This window comes from Phoxinus phoxinus (genome assembly GCF_949152265.1).
Source record: "Phoxinus phoxinus genome assembly, chromosome: 22".
In the NCBI taxonomy this organism is placed as follows: domain Eukaryota; kingdom Metazoa; phylum Chordata; class Actinopteri; order Cypriniformes; family Leuciscidae; genus Phoxinus; species Phoxinus phoxinus.
In genome coordinates this window covers 20,716,687-20,737,974 of record NC_136897.1, presented here as the reverse complement: position 1 = coordinate 20,737,974, position 21,288 = coordinate 20,716,687, and the positions used below count along the sequence as shown (strand labels likewise).

Sequence of the window (21,288 nt, the reverse complement as noted above, 5' to 3'; positions counted from 1 at the left end):
CACTGCTTTACCAGTTGTGACTTCTTGACTTGCATTCTGATTGTCACATCAATGATAAATCAGAGTGCAGCCATGCTTTATTTTGGTCTTTTCAATGCATAAACCATTTTAATATGCTTTAACCTTAGGGCAAAGATATATATTCAGCCACATCATCTCTAACTCCCTGAAGAAGTCATACCTCCTTCTATCACCAGCTAATAGAAATAGCCTAAACCTTTTGGTACATCGCCTCAACAAAATCTCATAGGAACTTCAGTTTTTGTGATATCAACTTCAAATTTGGAACACAACTTGGTTAGACATATGGCTTTGATTTTATAGCAATTTTATAGTCGAAATATTTTGTATAAAGTAAAACATGTTGGTTACACTTTATTTTGGCATTCTTTATACACATTCTTTTGACTATGAGTAAAGTTGCACTGTCTACTAACTCTCATTCGAGTGTTTGTAGAATATTAGCTGACTGGTGGTTAGGGTTAGAATAAGGTGACATGTACTTGTAATGTTGCTTATAGTCAGTAGAATGTATGTTGGGGGAGAATCACAAGAAAGTGTTAGCAGATATTAAGGAGACAGTCTACTAATGCTCTAAACAGAGTTAGGTGCAACTTTTCTTATAGTCAACAGAATGTTCAAAGGGAACCATCAAAATAACACATTTAATCCAGTACATTTGTTTTACAATAAAATTAAACATATATATTTTTTACACTTCAAAAAAATATATTTTTTTTACGTGTTTTCACTTCAGGAATAATCTGCTGAGTGTCTTCTTTAAAAGGAGACTGACCTTAGCTCTGTATTCCAAAGCATTCATGATCCGCAGTCATTTAAGTTTGGATTGCATTTTCACATCTACGCTCAAAAACGGGGGTGAGGGTGACAGTTATTGGATATTGAATTTAGCATGCTTGCTGCAAAACAACTGCACGTCATGTTCATGTGATTTTGCATTAAAAACATCTGGGTATTAATGTGTTAAATGTTGCTATCAGGGTCAAGGTGCATTGAGCTATTGAGGTAGTACAGTACATTGTTTTAAGTTGTGATAAAGTCTTTGAATGTTGGATGACAACTCAAATCTAGCAGTCTGGATTTTTTTTCGTGTCATTAATGCCATGCACGAAATACTTGTGCAGAGAGTTTCTTTAAGTCTGCAGACCGGGTCAGAGGTGTGAATAGATGCATCAAAACTACCAGTGACTGATGGGTATCTGACTTCTCAGTGCCGTGTTTTTGCGGCTTTTTCCACAGCAGCTGAAGTTTAACAAAAACAAAAAAAAAGTAGTTTTACTTCATGAGGGGCATGATCAAAGATTACACCAGCCTACTTGATGGACACACAGAGAAATGAGCAAGAATAGGACGAACTGGAGCTATGCTTTTGAGCCAAGATCTGGAAGAGCCTTGACTGGGACCTGTTTTTACCTCTTATTTCTAATCATTCTAAATGCAAGGTAAATTGTTTCAAGTTTCGCTGTGTATTGTCTTGTTTTCAAAACAACAATAATTGCCTTATATGCTGCCTATGGCTATTTGTGAGCTGTTATTGAAAAGAGCTTTATGGCAATAGGCAAATAACAATCTCGGCTGACACTAAGTGGATGTTGGCAGCGTAAGTGGCAACATCCCTAAAAAAAACTTAAAAAACAAGCTAGATAGCAACTGAGAGAGAATGACAAACATTTCTGAGAGCCTTTTTCACAGGAAACTTTTTATTTGCTTCAAGAAGCCATTTGGCTTTTTGTGCATTCCCCCAGTTTGCTTTCTTGCTTTTTCTTGGAGCAATCCATCGCAGCCAAGCTTGTTGACCAAAATGAGATTTAATTCACAACTCGCAGTGTATCTTTCACACTTCACTTTGCAGGGTCATAACATGTCACATTTGGAATGTGCAGAAATGATGTGTATTTCTTAGAATCATGTCAAAACATTCCAAGCGTTTTGTGCAGACGGTCGTTATCCAGCTGAAGATGTCAGTTACACCCTAATTTCATTACTCCCACACATTGCCTACTCGTTTAGCCAAATGAAATTACAATAACAGAAATGCGGGTGCAATTTCATGGGTGGCCTGTTGTTACTGAGCTCTCTTACATCCTTTGAGGACGTGTGGGTCGGATGTGTGCAAAAAAACACCTTTGATTGTGGTCATTTGAGACCCTTCACAACACATATGGCAGTGTATTAAAACCCAAGCCACTTCCTTGTGTTATCAATCCCTATGTTCATCCATCCCCTGTATCCTCTTTGACACGTATTGATCCTATCAACAAGCTGCATAGGGTCTTTCCTGAGTCCTCCATCCCAACTGTTTCCCGCTACAAGCCTTGCTTTGATGGGCAACGTTTGTGTGATATAAAGTGCAGCTGCTTTGTGTGTTAGGAGGGCCATTAACAAGGTTCTGCAATGAGTAACATATGCTCGTATCTACAAAAAAAACATGCTGTCAGAAAACAGTGTTTGTGATATTGTGGCGGCATGCTGGGAACTCATGGGGCGTGAGATCGAGAACTTCAACATGACTGTGGATGAGTGTGTCCTGAGGGTTCCATTAATTATGAAGATGTGGTTCAGAGATTGCCACGACAACGTCATGTGGTGCAGAGAAAATACCTGGTTCTTTTTACAAATGCTCCCTTGCTGCATGTTCACAGGTGCACCTTTAATTAATGTTTGACTTGCAGAATGTAGTCAATCTGAAAATTGATTGACAGATTCAAGTTCTTGTGGCATTACAGTTCCTTCTCTTTAAAAAAAAAAGTACATTTCTCTATTTTTTATTTAATTTTTTTGTACCAGGAAAAACAACAACAAACAACAAAAACATATATATTGAATATTTATTAGATTTATAACTATATTTCATATATTTATATTAATATTATATATATATATATATATATATATATATATATATTAGTACATGTTTATATAATATATTATTCATTATGTATTATTTATTGGCTATATAGTTATATATATAATACAGTATATATGCTATATTATGTTTTAATATAAATTGTACAGTACTGTATATTAAAACTGTATTTTACTTATTATATGATATATTATATAACCAATGTGATATTTCATAAAATGCATTCAAATATTTTAATATAATTATTAATATAAATAAATATAAATATAAATAAATATGTATACATGAATATACATTACTACATAGATTTAGAGCATTTAACTTTTTTTTTTTTGGCTTGTTAAAATACTAAATAATTACTTTTAGCTTGGTATACTAGTTTTAAAGTAGCTTTCTCGGTACTGGACTTGTGGCAGCTTATATTGTCAGTTGTAAGTACATGCGCACACACACACACACACACACACACAAAAGGCGGCAGATTAGCCACAGAGCTGAAGGAAGAAAGTTTGGAAAGAAAAAGTATGCGAAACGGCAGGAGAGATATGGAAAAGCTTATATGAAGGCAAATTCTATTTATGTGTGTATCTACTCAATGTGTGATAGTGGTGGACAAAGAACAAGAGGATGTGACTGACAGCAAAGCATTCTAAATTAAGCACAGAAAAGAAGAGTGGGAAATCATTTGTAAACCTATTGTTGAGATCGATCAGGTTATGATAAACACTGTTTACCTCCAGGTGGAGTTTAGGATGTGTGTGCATATCTGAGGAAGGGAAGCATGTGTTTACCCCACTCCACCTGAGTGACACACTCCATCTCCTCCCGCTCCTGATCAGTGATCACTGCCGTGGACTGTCTGGCACGGCTACATAATGAGAGAAGAGAGGACTTTCAGAACAACTCTGTCCTTAACCTGTCTCTTCTTTCACTATACGGCTCAGCAACCTGGCAAGCAAGAACTAACGTCTATGGATGTCATAGCAACTGATCCCTCCTCCTCCAACCTTCAAATGTGACCAAGTTAGGGAGCTTTCCTTCATCAAAGCCCTTTCTGAAACCCATTGATGCTTCCTAGGAAAACAGCATATGGAAAAAGCTCATGCTAAAGTAAATGAAAAGGCATAAAAGGCATTGTTCACTTCTTGTGTATTTTTATGCGGTTACTGCACACAAAGAATCTTTTGTTACTATTCAGCATTGAGTCTTATGCTTCCAAACGACTGACTGATTTGTCTTATGATTTCATCTGCTGGAACTGTAGTCAAAACCCAAGCAACAGGATAATATTTTATTTATTCTCTTTATTTATTCAGTTGTTGAATTAAATGCATACTATTTAGAAATCATAAAGCATGCACAGTACACGCATACTTTTTTATTTTCTTCTAATGTGAATCTATAACCGCATTAAGCCATGCTGTTATACATTCATAAAAAAATAAGTGTTGATTTTTTTTTATGATTTGCAAATACACTATTAATTGGAATTCAATAAACAATTGTGCTGCTAAACATTGATCCCTGAAGTGTCGAGCAACATCCTGTGAACTCTTTTGATTCGACTATATCTTTGCTGCTTTTGTCAAAGTGCTTATAGATTGGCCTGCTTTGTAATTAATCATCACAGTAGATTTAAAGCCCACCGCTGTTAGTCGATAATGCCAAAGCATAATTAAAAATAAATCCCTATTATGCGATGCTTCTGTATATTTGCTTCTACTGGAAAAAAACTAAGGTCCATGAGTGGTTACCAGCTATTATTGTAAATGACAAACAAGTTAGATGAAGTTCAGTGTATTCTTTTGGAGTACATAGCTGTTAATTAAAAACTGTGTTTTCACATTTTGTCCTAAATAGTTGTGCCTGCTTGTTCTCTCAAAGAGTCAAGGCAGCAAACCTCTAAAGAAAGCAGTATAGTTAGTACACTCCAAGGCTGGTGGTTCAGCTATTCACAGCCTCGCTTTGTGCCGGTCCGCTGGACCATTCTGATGAATGTTTTCTATTATGCATTTATGGTACTAAATAGCAATTTGGATGTTTGAGGAGAAAAGCAATACAAGGGCACTAATAGTTTGGGTGCTTCTTTTAGGGGGTTGTGTGAACCATAAGAATGGCACTATACATTCCTAAGTTGTGGGATAAAGTACTTAAAATTTCTCCGGAGTGGAGAGATCTCATGCAAACTACTTTTTGTGCTACAAATGGAAAGTTTATGATTATGGAGAGGAGTATTTGCATTTGTGACTATATATATATATATATATATATATATATATATATATATATACATTCCGGCTTACATTCCTCAAAGGGTTCAGGACCCCTGTTTGAAAACTCCAGATTTGACAACTTTAGAGTTTTATTTTTATTTTTATGTAAGTGCAAAACCAAATATAAGCTTCATTTTTAATTCTTTTAAACCTTCCAGACACCGTAATCCATTGTAAATGCCTTATACTAAACACTATAAAAAACAAAAACAAAACAAATAGCCGAGGCTAAAAGAATTCTCTGGTAATTGACATTATTCAACTGATGCTGCCAACTGAGCTTCTCTTGTATTGAACCAGAACATTTGTGCAATAGCAAAGCCTACAATAGTTCCAATACAATTTGTCTGAAATAAACTGACAGCCCCAATTCTTATCATTCCTTTACTTCCGTGTGTGTGTGTGTTTGTGCGTGCCTTTTGCCTATGTAGATGTATTCCAAATACATTTAACTTTTTATTTTATCCCAGTTTCTCATCCATTGTCTGCATGGTAGAGATACCCGTTCGCCCCGAGCCCAAATCCTCTCTCCTGTCCATCATTCTCTCACCTTCATTCTCACTTTCTGCTTCTCCTTTGTCTCTCTTTCTCTCACGCTCTGACAGCGGCTATCAATGAGCAACCCCTGGTTAAACCCCAGTCTCCCTGATGAGGTGCACACTTGTTTGCTTATCCTTTGCTAAGCGGCTTGAGTTTTACTACACAACATGAATAGAACGATGGTTCCTGCATTGTTAATGAGGGAGTGAAGAGAGTGTGTTTGGCCGCTGAGTTCTGGCTTGTTCCTCGCATTGTGTTAGCCAGGATATTGGGAGCTTACGCAGGCAGAATGCATTATGCCAGAGTCATTAGCAGTGCTAGCCCTTGCTATGCAGGGGCATAAGACAGGCCTCAACGTTGCTAATATCTCATCTAACTTGCCACGCTACGTTTATTGAAAGTGAAACATCAATTATTATTCATTATTAATATATTTCAAAGGTCTGAATGTCAATGCTACAGTGCGTCCTAGTACACCAGTGAAAGCCAGTGTTTTCTCTTCTCCGGAGAGTTTGATGATGCACGTTTGGACAAACTTGGGTAGTTACTAATGTCTAAAAGTGTATGAAACATGAATATTGACCTTTTCTGACAAACAAATCAGCAAAGAGCACATTTCATTAGCTAATTTAAGGGTCACAGTATGGGAGCGCAGTGCAAGGCAGGTAAACAGGGAACCTGATGACCCACAAGTAGTTGACTGACAGCTAGAATTCAGTTACAGTGATTTAGAAGTGAACTACGCTCCTCAAACATCCCTCTAAAGGGCAAACGTGTGATGAGAATGAGATCCTGGCATAACTGGTTTATTTAGTAATATATAGTGAATTCGGTCCTGATTGCAAATGAAAAGGAGACATTGTGAGGGGACGGATTAGACGCTTTTGTAAGTTAGTAGAATTCGTTTTCATGCTTCATTGTGCTGTGAAAATATAAACAGCCAGATCGAAAGAAAAGCAGGTAATATCTGTCACGGCTCTGCTTTTAAATGACTGAAGACATCATGGCCTTGCTTTCATTACATCCGTCTAACATAGAGGGTCCATAGCATCAAATCAGAGAAAGATGCATGCCTGGATACCATTTGCTTTTATGCTAAAATCATATTGTCATATTGTCGGATTCTGCCATTTTAAATAGTATTTGACAGACCTTGTGGATACAATGTTTGTAAACAATGTTTTTCCTCTGTCACATTGTGTAATTAACTTAACATACTAATTATAAATGAGAACAGACTTGTATGTATAAACAATCTGTCAGAACAAGTAGTGATTGCAATTTTTAGCGTCAAATTACTCACAGAAGGCCGTATGTTTACTGCAGAATGCAAAAATTAATAGGCCTAATCTCTCTTTTTTTCAGTTCTTCATGTTCATTATCACAAAAAAGTGTTATTTGTGTCCACATCATGTCATGTTTTAGGATAGAGGTTCCCAAACTTTTCCATGACAAGGCCCCCCAAATACCACTAGGTTCTGGCCATGTATTATTGAACCCATCGACAGTACTACGGCAAATGTATAAATAAATAAATAAAACATCTATGAACATCAGATTATGTGATGGTGTTTGATACCAGCCAATCAGAAAGATTAGAGAGATGCACCGATTACAATTTTCTAGGCCAATTCCGATTTTTCATTGAGTTTGACCGACGTGCCGATACAGATTTTAGCCGATTTCGATTTAATTTTTCTAACCACTTTACAGCACACACATTTATTTTCTATATATATATATATTTATAAAACACCATATACTTTTTACCCAAACTGAATAATAAAAACAAGTTTTAATAGGTAAATTTTCTATAAATATTTTTGAGTCTTTTCTGACATAGCCTACTCCAGTTCTTGTTGAAACACACTAGACATGCAAATAATGTCCATTTTAGGCACTTTTTGTGTGAAATCATATTTATTTTGTCCATCAAAAGTGTGCTTTCACTTTAATTGAGCGTGAGCAGCGCAGCACGCTTCACTGCTGCTCACGCTCCTGCTCGCGGTGTGAATGCACTCATTGATTAACATGCACGCCGGAAAAAATACGCGCTGCTCACACGCCGCTCACGCTTGCGGTCTGAAACGGCCGTAATTCACGAGGTTTCATGTGCGTTCCGTGTGCACGTGATGCTGATGTTGCGCGATGTTAATCATGCTGCGAGTGCATTTGACCGGCATAAAATCGGCATATGTCAGTCTGATCGGCCGGTCGCCTAATCTCTAAAAGATTAGCATTAAAAGTATAATGTTCAGATAGGCTATGCGACAAATTATTATAATGCTATTTCATAACAATTCTCAAAATAATATTTAAAAAAATTAAGTTTTTTTTTCTTTTCTTTTTTTTTTTCTTCCAACTTGGTGTGGCGCCCCCTTGCGCCCCCACTTTGAAAACCCCAGTTTTAGGACATGCAATAGTTAACTAACTATTAACTACGACTTTTAAGTTAAGTTAGTAAGGTAGTTGTTAAGGTTAGGTATGGGGTTGGATTATGAGATGTAGAATATGGTCATGCATAAATAAGGCATTAATATGTGCTTTATAAGTACTGATAAAAGCCAATATCCTAGTAATATGCATGCTAATACGCAACTAGTTAATACTGAGACTTGGACCCTAAAATAAAGTGTTACCCTTTTTTTTTTAAATCTCTCACTCAGTCAAATCAATATTTCATTGACCATGATAATGAAAAGCATTATCTATGTAAGTCAAACTATTTTAACAGATATGCAGAAATATTCCTTTAGAAATGATCATAACAGTGTGACCACAGCTGTAAAGACATGGAAAAATCCTATTTCTCGTCTGCAAAGTTCATCAAGTTCATTCAAATTTTCTCTTCAAATGTTGATGAATTTCTGTTTTCCCTTTGTCCTTCAAAAAATTCAATTACTTTTTTAATACTTTTATAAATAATGCATAGGTTTGCAGTAGCAGTAGGATCAACTTTGTATAAAACGATTAGATTAAGAATTCTAATTTCTGGACTTAAAGTATTGAAAGGGGATTATTGCAAGGTGTTCGCAATTATCTTAAGAATTTGTGTGGTCTTATCCATAGTCTTACTGTACTTACTGGCAAAAGAAGTCCATCTGAGAAGTTAAATATAAGTAGAAGTTTTAGAAATCTGACCTTCTGAAGTACGCCATTGATTGCATTGATTTTAGAGAGTCGGGTTCATCGTTAGTGGGGAGAGAATGGAGACAAAATCAAATGTTAACGCCCCTTAAGAGTTTGTTGACCACAAAGCACTGATATACAGAGATGTCACACTATGGCTGCTTGTACTCCCTCTATGAAATCGGAAAGAAATCATCCTGAAGCTCTTGAGAAACAATGAGACTAACCTCAAGCTAATTGGCCCTTAAGTCTCCCACTCTGACTTGAACGTTGATATGGCTATGGTACATCGGCCGTCAAACCGTGTCACGTACCTTTCACACTGTGAAAACAAATGAGTCCAATCTGACTGCATTTGTTTGTAGCCTGTTTTCATGGTTTCTGGGGCTAATTTTGAGTTGATGCGCTGGTAAAGACGCAGGCGACAAGAAAAACATGACTTGTTTTTATGCAAACGTAAGATGGCCATGATAGGTAATTACTGAATTGCTTTTATAGAGAGTGGTTACTGGCAGGCATGTATTGTGCTTTGCAATTGTAAATACCTGTCAAAGTGGCTGTGAGGGAAGACCTAGGTGGCCCACGCCTCTAGAATTTAGACTTCATTAATTGAAACCTGGAGGTTGCTTCTTCACATGCTGAGATGGACACCTGCTGCAGGAATGAAACTTGTGAAGGCTCATTAGTCTGCTATACTGAAAATATCTTCAGAGAGTGCACACCGGGAGCCTTAAACATCTTAACTACTGCCATACTTCTGTTTTCATAATTAGATAGACATATGAGATGATGTCACTCCGCATGATCTGGTAGGGAAGAACGAATAATAAACTAAGCCAAATATAATCTCTTGCAGGGGACGAAAACACACCGGGTTGGTTCTCTGCAGAGGATTATGGGAAGACAAAAGCTCAGTTTTGGTGTCCACTTCTGGCCTATCGCATGCCTGTTTTCACCTCCAAAGCCCACGAATGGAAGGTAAGTGACTACCAGTTACAAAAAGCATGTGTTTTTTTTTTCAGCTTTGACATCCATAGGCTGTTCAGAAACTTCCCGTGAGCAGAAAAAAAGATTATAGTTTCTTTCCGGAAGACAAAGTACTTTTAGAAACTGCTGTATAGCATGCAATCATTTTTTAAGCTAGGAAATTAAAGTCCCACAAAAGCAACCTCCACAGACAGAGTCTGACCATGGGATGATCTTATGGGAACAGTGCCAGGATTGTGGAATTACAAGGTGACATGGAAGCTTTCCAGTCACACTTGTAGGATAGGGAGGTTGTGGATCAATAGGAGCTGTTAAGAGCGGCAAGCTCCTCGTATATCAAATAGTGAACTCGGGTAAGAGACAGACTAAAATGGCTTTAGAGTCAGTCAAAAAGGAATGAAATCAATTTTACTGTCTGGAAGATGATATTTCGGGCTAGATTTTAAGACCTAACGAAGTTAGCTGACTTACCCCTGAATGGTGAGTATAGTTGCCAAATTACCCCAGTCACCATGTGAGGGTGTTATAAAGTGATCATGCAATTACGTTAATGACTGTTGGACACCCGAGAATAAATCAATCAAGCTGCATTAAATAAAGATTATTGCAACCCAATAGATGGGAAGTCAAGGCTGTTGGTAAAATTGCTTGATCATGTGTTTTTTGCAACAGCTTGGAGCTCTGACTAACAGATCGACAGTGTACTTTTTCCACATCATTTCTTTCCACAGCTGCTTAGGAGTTTTTTTAATTGTGTTTCTCTTGTATCAAACTTTAGGGTGCCATTGCTTTGTGAAAACCAGCTGCAATGTTTCAGACACCTTTAACAAGAATTGTTTTCTGGGTTGAGATAAATTGAGTTGTGCTCTAAAATTCCATGAACAATGTTCCAATGTTCCTTTTAAAATGTACAGAAATATCTGTATATTTTAAAAGTGTGCATTCCAGGCCTGGGAAATAAATGAAGATTGATAAAATCCTAAAAGGTCATGGACATTTTTGTATTTAATGCAGTCACAGGATTTTTTGTTATTCTCAGTTGCAATGTTTTTCTTTGGCTAGAAACACTCTTTGTGATAATTTAAGTATACAAATTAAATATGTTTGATACTCAACCAAACATATTAGATCCGAATGCCATCTATGCAGTATGAAATTTGGTCCGGTTATGGATGGGTGTCTTTAGGAAAGTCGTGTGGTTCTATGTCTTGTTGAAAAGGAGGTTCTTGAGCAGGTGAGATGGATTTAAAGTGAGTGACTTTTAAGACATTCTGGCAGAGATGTCTTTTGTATTACTGTCAGTATCTATCCAACCTTGCTCCTTAACTGCCACTACCACTACCACTGGGCACGGACAGCATGTGTTAACCAGTGCCAAGGCCTCCAAACATCTTACGTTTAGGTTTTGGCATCTGATGCGCTTGGCAGAACATTCATTGGTGCAGGGATTGGAAAGGGGGCACTTGAAGACCAAGATAAAAGGAGAAAAGCCGCTGGGGACTCGTCGTCTCCAATAATAAAATAGAAGTTCTGTAGCATCGCACCATGAACAACTGATCTGCACACACACAGTTCTGCCGTTATTGTAAGCCTGGTGGTGGGTGGACTTGTTAGGCGGAGGAGATAACCGTTATCAGGTCTTTCACTTCTGACGCGGATCTTTGGGCTCTCTATGTCCCACCCCTAAGCAGTCCACCAGGCAATATCTGACCCACTTCTAAACCTTACGAAAATCCTGTAATACTGCACAAACAGGCACTTATTTTTCCTGAAATGCAATACTAAGTGAAGAGGAACAACGTTTGTTTGCATACATGCTTTCCTAAATGGAATGCTAATGTTAAACCTACCTTGATTGAACTCCTTGTCAAATCATATGTCATCTTAGGCAGTCAGATTGTAGATTTTCATGTTTGTATCCTTCAAGTCTCCATTTTGTTGAGTTGACCTGTTTGGGATTTGTATTCATGAGAATAGATTAGAGATACCGAGGTGATGAAAAGGGGGAATGGAATTGGCAAATGCCATGTGTGTTAACTGCCAGGCCACGGCTCTAACTCTGAAGTTTAACATGCTAGATTGTGTTTCAAGAAATTTGGAGTTTGGTTTTCTCATGTTTCCAGTCGGTAGCGTTCACATGGATATTACGGAAGCCTGACTGTCCCTTAACATGTTAAAATCCCTCCACTAAAAATCTACTTCAGCTGTAAAAGCTCTACGCTAGAAGTACTGAGAAGTATAAAGATGTCTCGTGGGAAGAGAAAGAAACAAAATCTGTTTCCCGATGAAGCATTAGGATGGAGAGAAGATGGCTCTTATTTGAGTGTTTTTTTTTCAATACCGTGGAGATCCCATACCGGGTGCTTTGAAGTGTGGGAAGACATGCTGGAAAAATGATTTTTTTTGGAGGTATCAGCCAGGTTTGACTTTTCTTTTTTGGGATTAACACGGGGGAAAATGGAGAAATGTTTTCTGAATCTCTTTTATAGTACTTAAACCCATGTCATGGTTCTGTCCAATGAAGCGTGCCTACAGAAACTAGAGCCTTCTTCAGCTTATTGTTGTGTATATGTGCCCAGTATAACTTTGGATAACTTGGATATTTTTGCAGTTTAAATACCATTTTTGTGACTCATGGTTGTGTTTTGATTGTCAATAGCTGCTCAAGTTGTTAAAAGGAGCTTTGGGCTTCAAGCAATAAGCTTAACGCATCACTGATCTTAAGCAAAAACCAGTGTGGCTTGTTTGCTTGCAGATTCTTCCATTTGTCTGGCCATGTGTTGTGCCTGTGAAGCATAGAATACATTTGTGAACAGTTTGTAAATTGTTTTTTAATAATATAATTTGGTATTTATTTACAGCTTCATCTTATACATTTGAATGGGAAATAAAATGGTTGGTAAAATTGGGCATTCAACAGCCACTGTGGTTGGTGGGCAAAAAGTGAATTTCCCACTTTGTTTGCATCCCTCAGACCGATATAGAGGGTTGATCTGTATAGAGTTTGAGTTCTGACATGGTCTGGACATACTTGTTTTGTTTCCTGTCTACATTCTATCAGTAGTGCTAGCGTACTGTTGCTTGAGAGTGGACCAATTGTGGTCCATAACTAATATGATGCCTCCATAACTCAATGATTGACTGCTGACGAGATGGTACAATGACATCTCTTGCAATAGTGAATTTGTGGATAGAGTCTATTTATAGCACCGTTTGGAGGGGGACTGATATATGACACCAATGACTTGAAGCTGTTATAGCAGGAAGAGGGGAAAAAAAATTACATCTCAAGCTGATGCTCAACACACAGACCAAGACAGAAAGCACATGAAATATAGATCAGAAATGTCTTGGAGAAAGGTGCCCTTCCCCTTACATGGCAGCACTCTGTTGAATCTTTTTTTTCTCCTTTGTTTTTTGTCAGCATGACATTTTTTCCCCCATAAAATCAGACAGGGTTATGCCTTCTGCAATCTTTTCTGTGCATATATAAGGTTGCGTTTTTTCTCTCTCTGCTTCCTTTCGATCCCTCTGTGAGTTCTGCATTTCATCTTCCTCCTCGTCTGTGAAGAACAGACGCCACAGCATGGATTAAAAGCTTTTTTCCTTCACATCTCCGCTGGACTGCTGCGACACTTTCTCTCCTATGCTGCAGTATATCCTGCAAGTAAATACAAACACGTATACAGTACATTGAGCTGAATTTTAAAACCCCCAACCCGACTCACAGCTAAATCCAGGAGGCTTCATTTGCTATTAATTGCTGATAGCTTAACCTCATCTTCATCTGGCCCTTCATCGCCAAGGATCAGTGTAATTAATTAAGAGCGCTTTTGTTTTTTGCTCAAATCGCTTTTCCCTAATCTGTCCCTTGTTCATCTGCAGAGTTCAGGCAGGGCGAATGCATTGGGCCCTCAACACATTTGGATTATGTTGGACAGCAAGTGTAAATCTGATTTCCTTTTCTTTGTCAAGATCACAGAGTACCTGTCACCAGTGTTGATATAAACTCGCCATCTCGGTCAAGGCTTCAAATCGCTGCACTCCGCGGAAGCTCCCAACACACGACTGGAGCTTGTCACTGTCCATTGCACAGTTTGGTGACAGCACGCAACAAAAATCTCTTGTTCCGAGAGTGACTTTGGTCATTTCTGGTGTTAACATTGCAACTTCAAATGTAACGAGTGTTGCTCTTGACAGCAGTCATATTTTGAACTGTCAATAGAGCATTACTGGCAGAGAAACTAAAAGAAATAGAAATAGTTTTCTATAAAGAAATAGTTTGCCCAAAAATATAAATTATATCATTTACTTGTATTCATGTCATTTCAAACCTGTATCAGTTTCTTTCTTTTGCAGAAAACAAATGAAAGTCAGTGAGGTCCAAAACAACATTGGACCAAACTGACTTTAATTCTATGGACAAAAACACTTCTCAGAATATCTCCTTTTATGTTCCACAAAAAAAAGAGAAAGAAAATTGAAACAGGTCTGGAACAACATGAGGGTAAGTAAATGATCCATAAAGTGATCAAGAGTAGTGAGTGACTTTATCTTTTTCTTTTGTTCTTAGATTATATTAATGGCACAGACTGCAACAGGTACACTAGACTGCTGTAATTTTATGTGACGTGACACACGACGCAGATCTGACACAGCCGATTATCTTCCAACATTTTACGTACATTTAAAGACTTTTTAACTCATTTAAGACTGTGCTTATGAGGATACTAACCAGATTTTGACATCGTTTTTGTACGCTCAAGTGCCCTGTCTGTACCCGAGACTTGTCTGTCTGCATATTCCGGGTACAGCACACAGTATTGAATTCTCTTTTGCCTCTTTTTGCTCTTGAATGGTTAAAAAGCACTTGAATGAATCCTTGGCTGTCAACATTAATTTGCACCACTATAGCCAAAGGATGCAAGGACATATACGGATGCTGCGTTAATTAGGTGCAATATTTTTAATGCGTTAAATATTTTTGAAAGCCCTAATAGTTAAATATTTACTGGGGTTATTAAATGCAAATCACTATAAAAGTAGTCCAGATAACTTTGTGAGTCTTTATTCACTGAAAATCTTCCCCTCCATCCAGTTCACAAATGAAATATGAACACAAAAGTTTGAGTAAATGATGACAGTCTTTTGATTTTAGATGAACTATCCCTTCAATGTTTCCCTATACCAACCTTGAGTCTAGTCTTGTCTAGTCAGATAGTTAATATGGTACCATCGCCAGAAGCTCCTTGACTGCCTGATCATAAATTGTCCCTTACCTTATTAATATTTTCTGTATTCATAACCATCCAGCTAGGCTCAGAGACTCTTGCAAGCAGCCCAAGGGTTTTCAGTGCACTGCAGTAGGCACCAAAAGGCCCAATAGCACTGTGACATATCTGTTATGTGCTTGCCTCAGGGTTGTGACCAGGATTTACCGCATTACGCTATGTGAATAGCCCATGGCAGCAAGGCTATCATAGCATCTGTGTGGAGATCTTGTTCCACGAAAGGCCAATTTGGTAATAAGCCCGGATGACTTTCTGGGTTTGTGCTATTCCCTATCCCCCCCCCCCCAATGAGGCCATCAATGTGCACTTACAATGGGGAATTTTTTAATTTGGACTTTTCTCTGCATGCTATTAGAGACATCTCTGCATGCTTTTGGAGACAGTACCTATATACCTGCATTATATGACTGACAGACAAGAACGGTTTGACCTAAAAATATCAAAATTGAAACTACTGCGGAGACAGACACCTACATCTTGGATGCACTTCAGGTAAGCTAAAACATACCAAAATTTAATTTCAAAGTGAACTATCCCTTTAAGGCTTATTAGGAGGTATGTAAATGTTGTGTAGTATAAGTGAACCCAAAAACTCATTTTTATTCAGATCATTGACAGTAAAATTATCTCCAAATTTTGAATGGTATTACTAAATAGACAGAAAATACTCATTCTATCTTGTTAAAGGGATAGTTCAAGATGTCATATTTTACTTGTCATTGGCTTTTTGTCAATACAATGAGAGTCAAAGGGTCCAATGTTGTATAATATCATAAATCTAAACTAGCAGTACCTCTCAGATGGATGAGATATTCACATTTGTCAGATTTTCCAGTTTTGCAGCACAGAAGTTTGACTTGGCTTCTATATTGTCAACTTTATCCATCAGTAGAGGGCAGTGTGGATCTGTTCTTCTCATTCTGGAGGTGGCATTGCAGCACTGTCTGAGAGCGAGGTCATCTGCAAAGGGGTTGATCTGTTGCTTTGACAGTTACGTGCTAATTATTGGAAATCATCAGTGCTCAAACATAGCCTTTGAAGCAAGCAGTCACAGTCTTGTCCTCCACCCCTTTTCCTTACGCCCCCTGTGTTTTTTGTGGAGGAAACAAAGGACAGGGACTAAAATAACGACAAGGAGCAAAGCTTAGCGTGCAAAAAAAAAAATGTTAATTTAAACATTAACGCTTCCTATGATATACTTTCAGTGGAGTATGGGAACATTTTAAGTAATTGTTTAACAGTGGGAACTAAAACATTCTCAATCTTGGACTTAATCTGGTAATCGTGTTTCTGTGAATTTCCTTAGTTTGTCTTTTTCTCAGCTAATTATGCCGTCAGTCTTTTTCAACCGATCACCCCACACGGGCTTCTGCAAATTAAGCGCTGGTCGCACATCAACTTTAAAGCGCTTTGCATTCTTGCCGCAGTGTAAACTCAGCCTCCGCGGGGAACCCGAAGAAACCTGGATCCTTGTGTCTTCTGCTGAAATGTGGTTCATTAGCATTCCACCACCATTAATGTGGGTCCGTCTCCACCTTACCTGTCCCTCAAGGCTGATAAGGAGAAATGTACTGGAATTGAAAGTGAAGCAGGAGATTTGGTTATCTAATGTTACCAGTCCCTTGTCAGCACCTGATTAGTAGCTGTTTCTTGTAATTATTATGATCAGTCGAAGAATTTTAAGCAGTTTTTCTGGGGGCACAGCTGTGCAGGATGAAGGGGTGTTTAAAATGGGAGCTTAAAGCCTGGGATACGTTCCTTGAGCCAGCATGGCAGCTTGGTAACAGTGCCTGCCGCTCAGCGCAGTAGGGATTTGAAGACCTTTTGTTCTGTGTTCCATGTCATCTGATCAAGGGTATTAAAGATACCTCTCGTCACACCCCTCTGTGGTCCCTTGCAGTGGCATTCTCCAATTAGATCCCGAGGGCTGGCCGAGATTTTGGTGGCTCACCACTTTACCCTGTGCACACGTTCCGCTTGGTAGAGATAGAAGGAAGGAAATTAAGAGAGATAGATACAGAGGCGGAGAGATTTATATGCTCCAGACAACTCTTGGCTTCCACTCGTCTTTTCAAGCCCATTATTTGCAGAACAGTCCATCGCTTTCATCTCAACGATGCTGGGATTGTCGCGCCATGTCAGAGAAGTTGTGCTGGGCGGAGATGAAGAGATGTGTTGGATTATCACATTAGCTAGATGCATCACAAAGTGCTGAATGACTGAGCAGGACATAATGAGGGAAATATCAATGCCTGCATGAATGTGAATGTTGCTTAGTGATGTTCTGCCAATGTCAGATGGTACTGTGGTACACCAATATGCTAAATGACTCGCAGCGCCACCTGCCTAGCACTAATGTGAACATTTCAATCAATTGTTGCAGAAACCAGAGCACCTCATTTAAAAGAAAGAAGAAACGTTGAAATAGTTGAAAGAATAGTTCACCCAAAAAATTATAATTGTCATCGTTTTACTCACCCTATGTTGTTACAACCCTATATATTACCCTTCAATGTGGAATTTTGGAAATACTCTTTTCAGTATGAAAATGAATGGGGATGGGGCTGTCAATCTCCAAAATTACAAAAAAGCACCAGTCATATTTCACGTCTTCAGAAGCTGAATGATACTGTAGCAACTGAACAAATCTTAGGTCATTATTCACCTAAAATATTACCCTCCAATGAGCTGTTAACAACCACAAATGAATCATTGAGTTAGTGAGTTGAACACCAGAACCATTTCAGTCAGATTTGGGAACAAATCATTCAGACCAGTTTTATGAACTGGATCGAGTGATTCATTGATCAGATCTGATTCAAAGAATCCATTTGTTATCGCTGCTACTCTCATCATGAGTGTGCCAAAGATAGCGAAGGCAGATATCAGAATATTCAGGGAATTATCACTTACATTTCAGTTAGTTTCTCACAAAAACCTATCATATAATTTGTAAAAAACTTTGGATATAGTGCATGAATTGTATGAACCACTTTTATGAGACATTTATGGAGCTTTTTGCCATTTTGGAGTTTGACAGTCTGAAAAGACAAAAAAATTTTTTTTACAGCCCACATGAAAAGAAATGGGCAGGTTATTCATACAATTTTTATAAATTGTTTTTTGATTTTGGAGGAAAAAATCTGATACAGGTTCAGAATGACCCAAGGGAGAATAATGATAACAGGATTTTCTTTCTGAGGTGAGCTATTCCTTGCAATTTGCATACGCTACTCAATACCTCAGCCATATGTTCCACCACAGGCCATAGTCCAGCTCGTAAACCCAACACTAAGTAACTGGAGGGCTAAAATTTGAGAGGTCCAACTGAAAACTTATACTTCTGCTCATATTACTCTAAATATTCTATGCAAAATACCTAACAGATAGCACAGCAGGTTGACACTTTGATCTTTGCTTATCTTGGTCCATGAAATTTAAATGATTGGATTTCATCCAGCTCATGAAATCGTAACACTTTATATTTCATCGTTGATTCGGTCATCCATCGGTGTTGGAGTCCTTCATTGGATATTGGGAAACAACTAACAAGTCTTTGGGACAGCGTAATTGTTTCCGAGGGTGGGACTTGGGCGTTTTATATTAATTTAGTCACATTGAGGCTAAACTGCCACAACCTCTCTAGAGATTTAGTCCTACTGCCCTGTCACCGGTCCTTTCCCACACGTGTATTGAATTCCTATAGGCTAATCCACTCCTATTTCCATCTTCCTAATCCTGCGATGAAGCAGAATGCTAAACACACCCATGTCAGCCTTGCATTATACAGCGTTTCTCTGGTTTTCCAGTGTCTGCAGCTCTCCTCCACACCTCAAGCATTAACCTGAACGCTACAATATAGCATGAGCCCTGGACTAGCACTGATTTAGCCTGTATCAAACAAATACAAATTCAGTTTGCTTTTCTAGCAGTGATCAGGTTAACATTGGCGCTTTTATTGTGCTATCTTGGCTCTCCCTGCCTCACTTCTTCTATCCTGAGGCTAAGAGCAAAGACGAAGTGGGAAAGAGGGCTCTAAAGCCTGGCAATTATCAGTTAATAACCAACAGAAGAGTTCTATTAGTGTTTGTTAGCGTGTGGGAGCCGCCTGTGATGCTGTTGTCAGGAGGATTTGAGATTTCTTTCATCGGAGTGAAGTACTGCTTTGCTGTAGTGACTCAGGCTAGACTTTTATTCGTTTTGCTACGCTCCGTGTTAACCAAGCTTTGTGGATTAAATGCTAACCAGAGGTCATTTAATGATGGTCTTGTGGAGTCCAGGCTCACCCTAGTGTTTTAATATGTGGTGGAGTTAAAGATGAACTATGCTGTTTTGGTATCATTGAGAGCATCTCCCATTTGTCAGTTTTAATCTAAAAATGTAACATATTTGTATTGCTTAAAACTGAACATACAAAACAAACTAAATGATAGAAATGGTGGGCCAAAAGTTTTAAAATGTAGAATTCTATTTAATTAATGCAAGTAAAATTACTAGCTGAATCCCCTATTGGTGACTCTTTAGAACACGGCATTTTAGGGTCAGTGTTATATATATCTCAGATTCTGTTTATTTCATTAATTATATTTTTTGCATTGCATAGGGTTTAAACTAGTTTATTAGTTCATAGTTAATAATTACCAAAAGTATGATGTTTTGAATTCAGTGATGTAAATCATGCAACATAATTACACACAATGTATTCATATGAATTAACAAAGAGGCCTATCTGTAAATAGTTCTTTTTTTCTTAGCTTACTCTATCTGGGTTATTTTCCGTGGTTGCAGCTATATTTTAAATTTGATTGTATAATAAAACACACGTCATTATAATTTTATAAACACTATTAGTCAAAAGATTGGGGTTAGTAAGATTTTTTTTAAGGATGCATTAAATTGATCAAAAGTGACATTTAAAACTTGACATTTATGAGTGACATTTATAACTTTAATTGAAAATTTGAAGGTTGAAAATCATGTTTCAAATGAATGCTGTACTTTTGACGTCTTATCAAAACATCCTGATGGTTTCCACAAAAATGATAAGTAGCACAACTGTTTATAGAAAATAGTTATATAGAAAACAGTTATTTTAAGTAATAATAACAATGTTCCAGAACATTGCAGTTTTTACTGTAAAACCCCAGACATTTGAATTGTATATATTTTTTCAATTTTTTAAAATATATTGTTATTGTGATTACAATTCAGAATGTATTGTGCAATTTCAAAAATAAATGTTTCATAATGTGTTCAGACATCATACTTATAAACTATAACATTTAATTTAACCATCTATACTATGTTTTATTTAAGATGTGGTCCCTTAATGAGTCATAAAAGGAGACCAAAACTAGAGAGGGAGGATCCATGTCCTTTTGTGTAACTTCAATCGCATCTAAAATGCATTAAGTCACAGGTAGAATAGAGATTTGATTGCCGTCACAGAAAATGCACCTCAAACCATAACGCTCCATTTGTTTTGCTCTAATTATTCTGTCCCTAAACCTCCTCAACCCTGATGACTCATAATTATTGAGTTGATTGAGTGGATGAGTTGGTTTCTTTTATTATTATGCATATCAAGGCTATTTGGTTAAAAACAATAACACATTTCATCAAAATCTTATTCATTTTAGAAACATTCTCCTGTTTTTCTAGATGCTGTGACAGACTATCCTTGTGCATTTGATTACAGGAATAAAATGAGACACATTGCAGACAGGATAGGCTCTGCAGGGGAAGCTAATATGGGTTTCCTCCAGATGAGTTCATGGCCTATGGAAAGGATACTCACCACCTGGAGCTGGCATAAGGCCCGTCACCCAGAAGGGTGGGGTGGATAGATACCATGTAGAGCAGTGGGTCACTGGGGCCAGCAGCTGTGTGGCCGGCCTCTTTCTTCATCAACAAATCTCCCTTTAATTAGCTCACCTTTTGCCCTTTCCCCAGACGAGCACCCAAACAGAAGTATTCCATCAAATCTCTCTGCGGTTGTTCTCCTTCTCCCATTGGGATCTCCAGTGTTGCACCTGCATCTGAGCAAGAGGCTTAATGGAATAAGGCACCATGATGCTAATTAAATGGCATTGCAGAGTATTAAGTCATTTCGAGTGGAGCTCATTACTATAAACCACTGATAATGTGAACTGAGTTTGAATGATTGACACTTTTATGATTA

General features: G+C 37.9%; 1 protein-coding gene across 2 annotated transcripts in view; it reads left to right on the top strand.

Annotated features, from left to right (window-relative positions):
* arhgef10la (Rho guanine nucleotide exchange factor (GEF) 10-like a) overlaps positions 1 to 21,288 on the top strand; it is a 107,996-nt gene that overhangs the window by 57,059 nt on the left and 29,649 nt on the right. For both annotated transcript variants that reach the window (XM_079596674.1, XM_079596673.1), the window contains one exon: positions 9,686 to 9,807. In XM_079596674.1, coding sequence (XP_079452800.1) covers positions 9,686 to 9,807 — 122 coding nt within the window. The remainder of the gene's footprint in view (positions 1 to 9,685; positions 9,808 to 21,288) is intronic.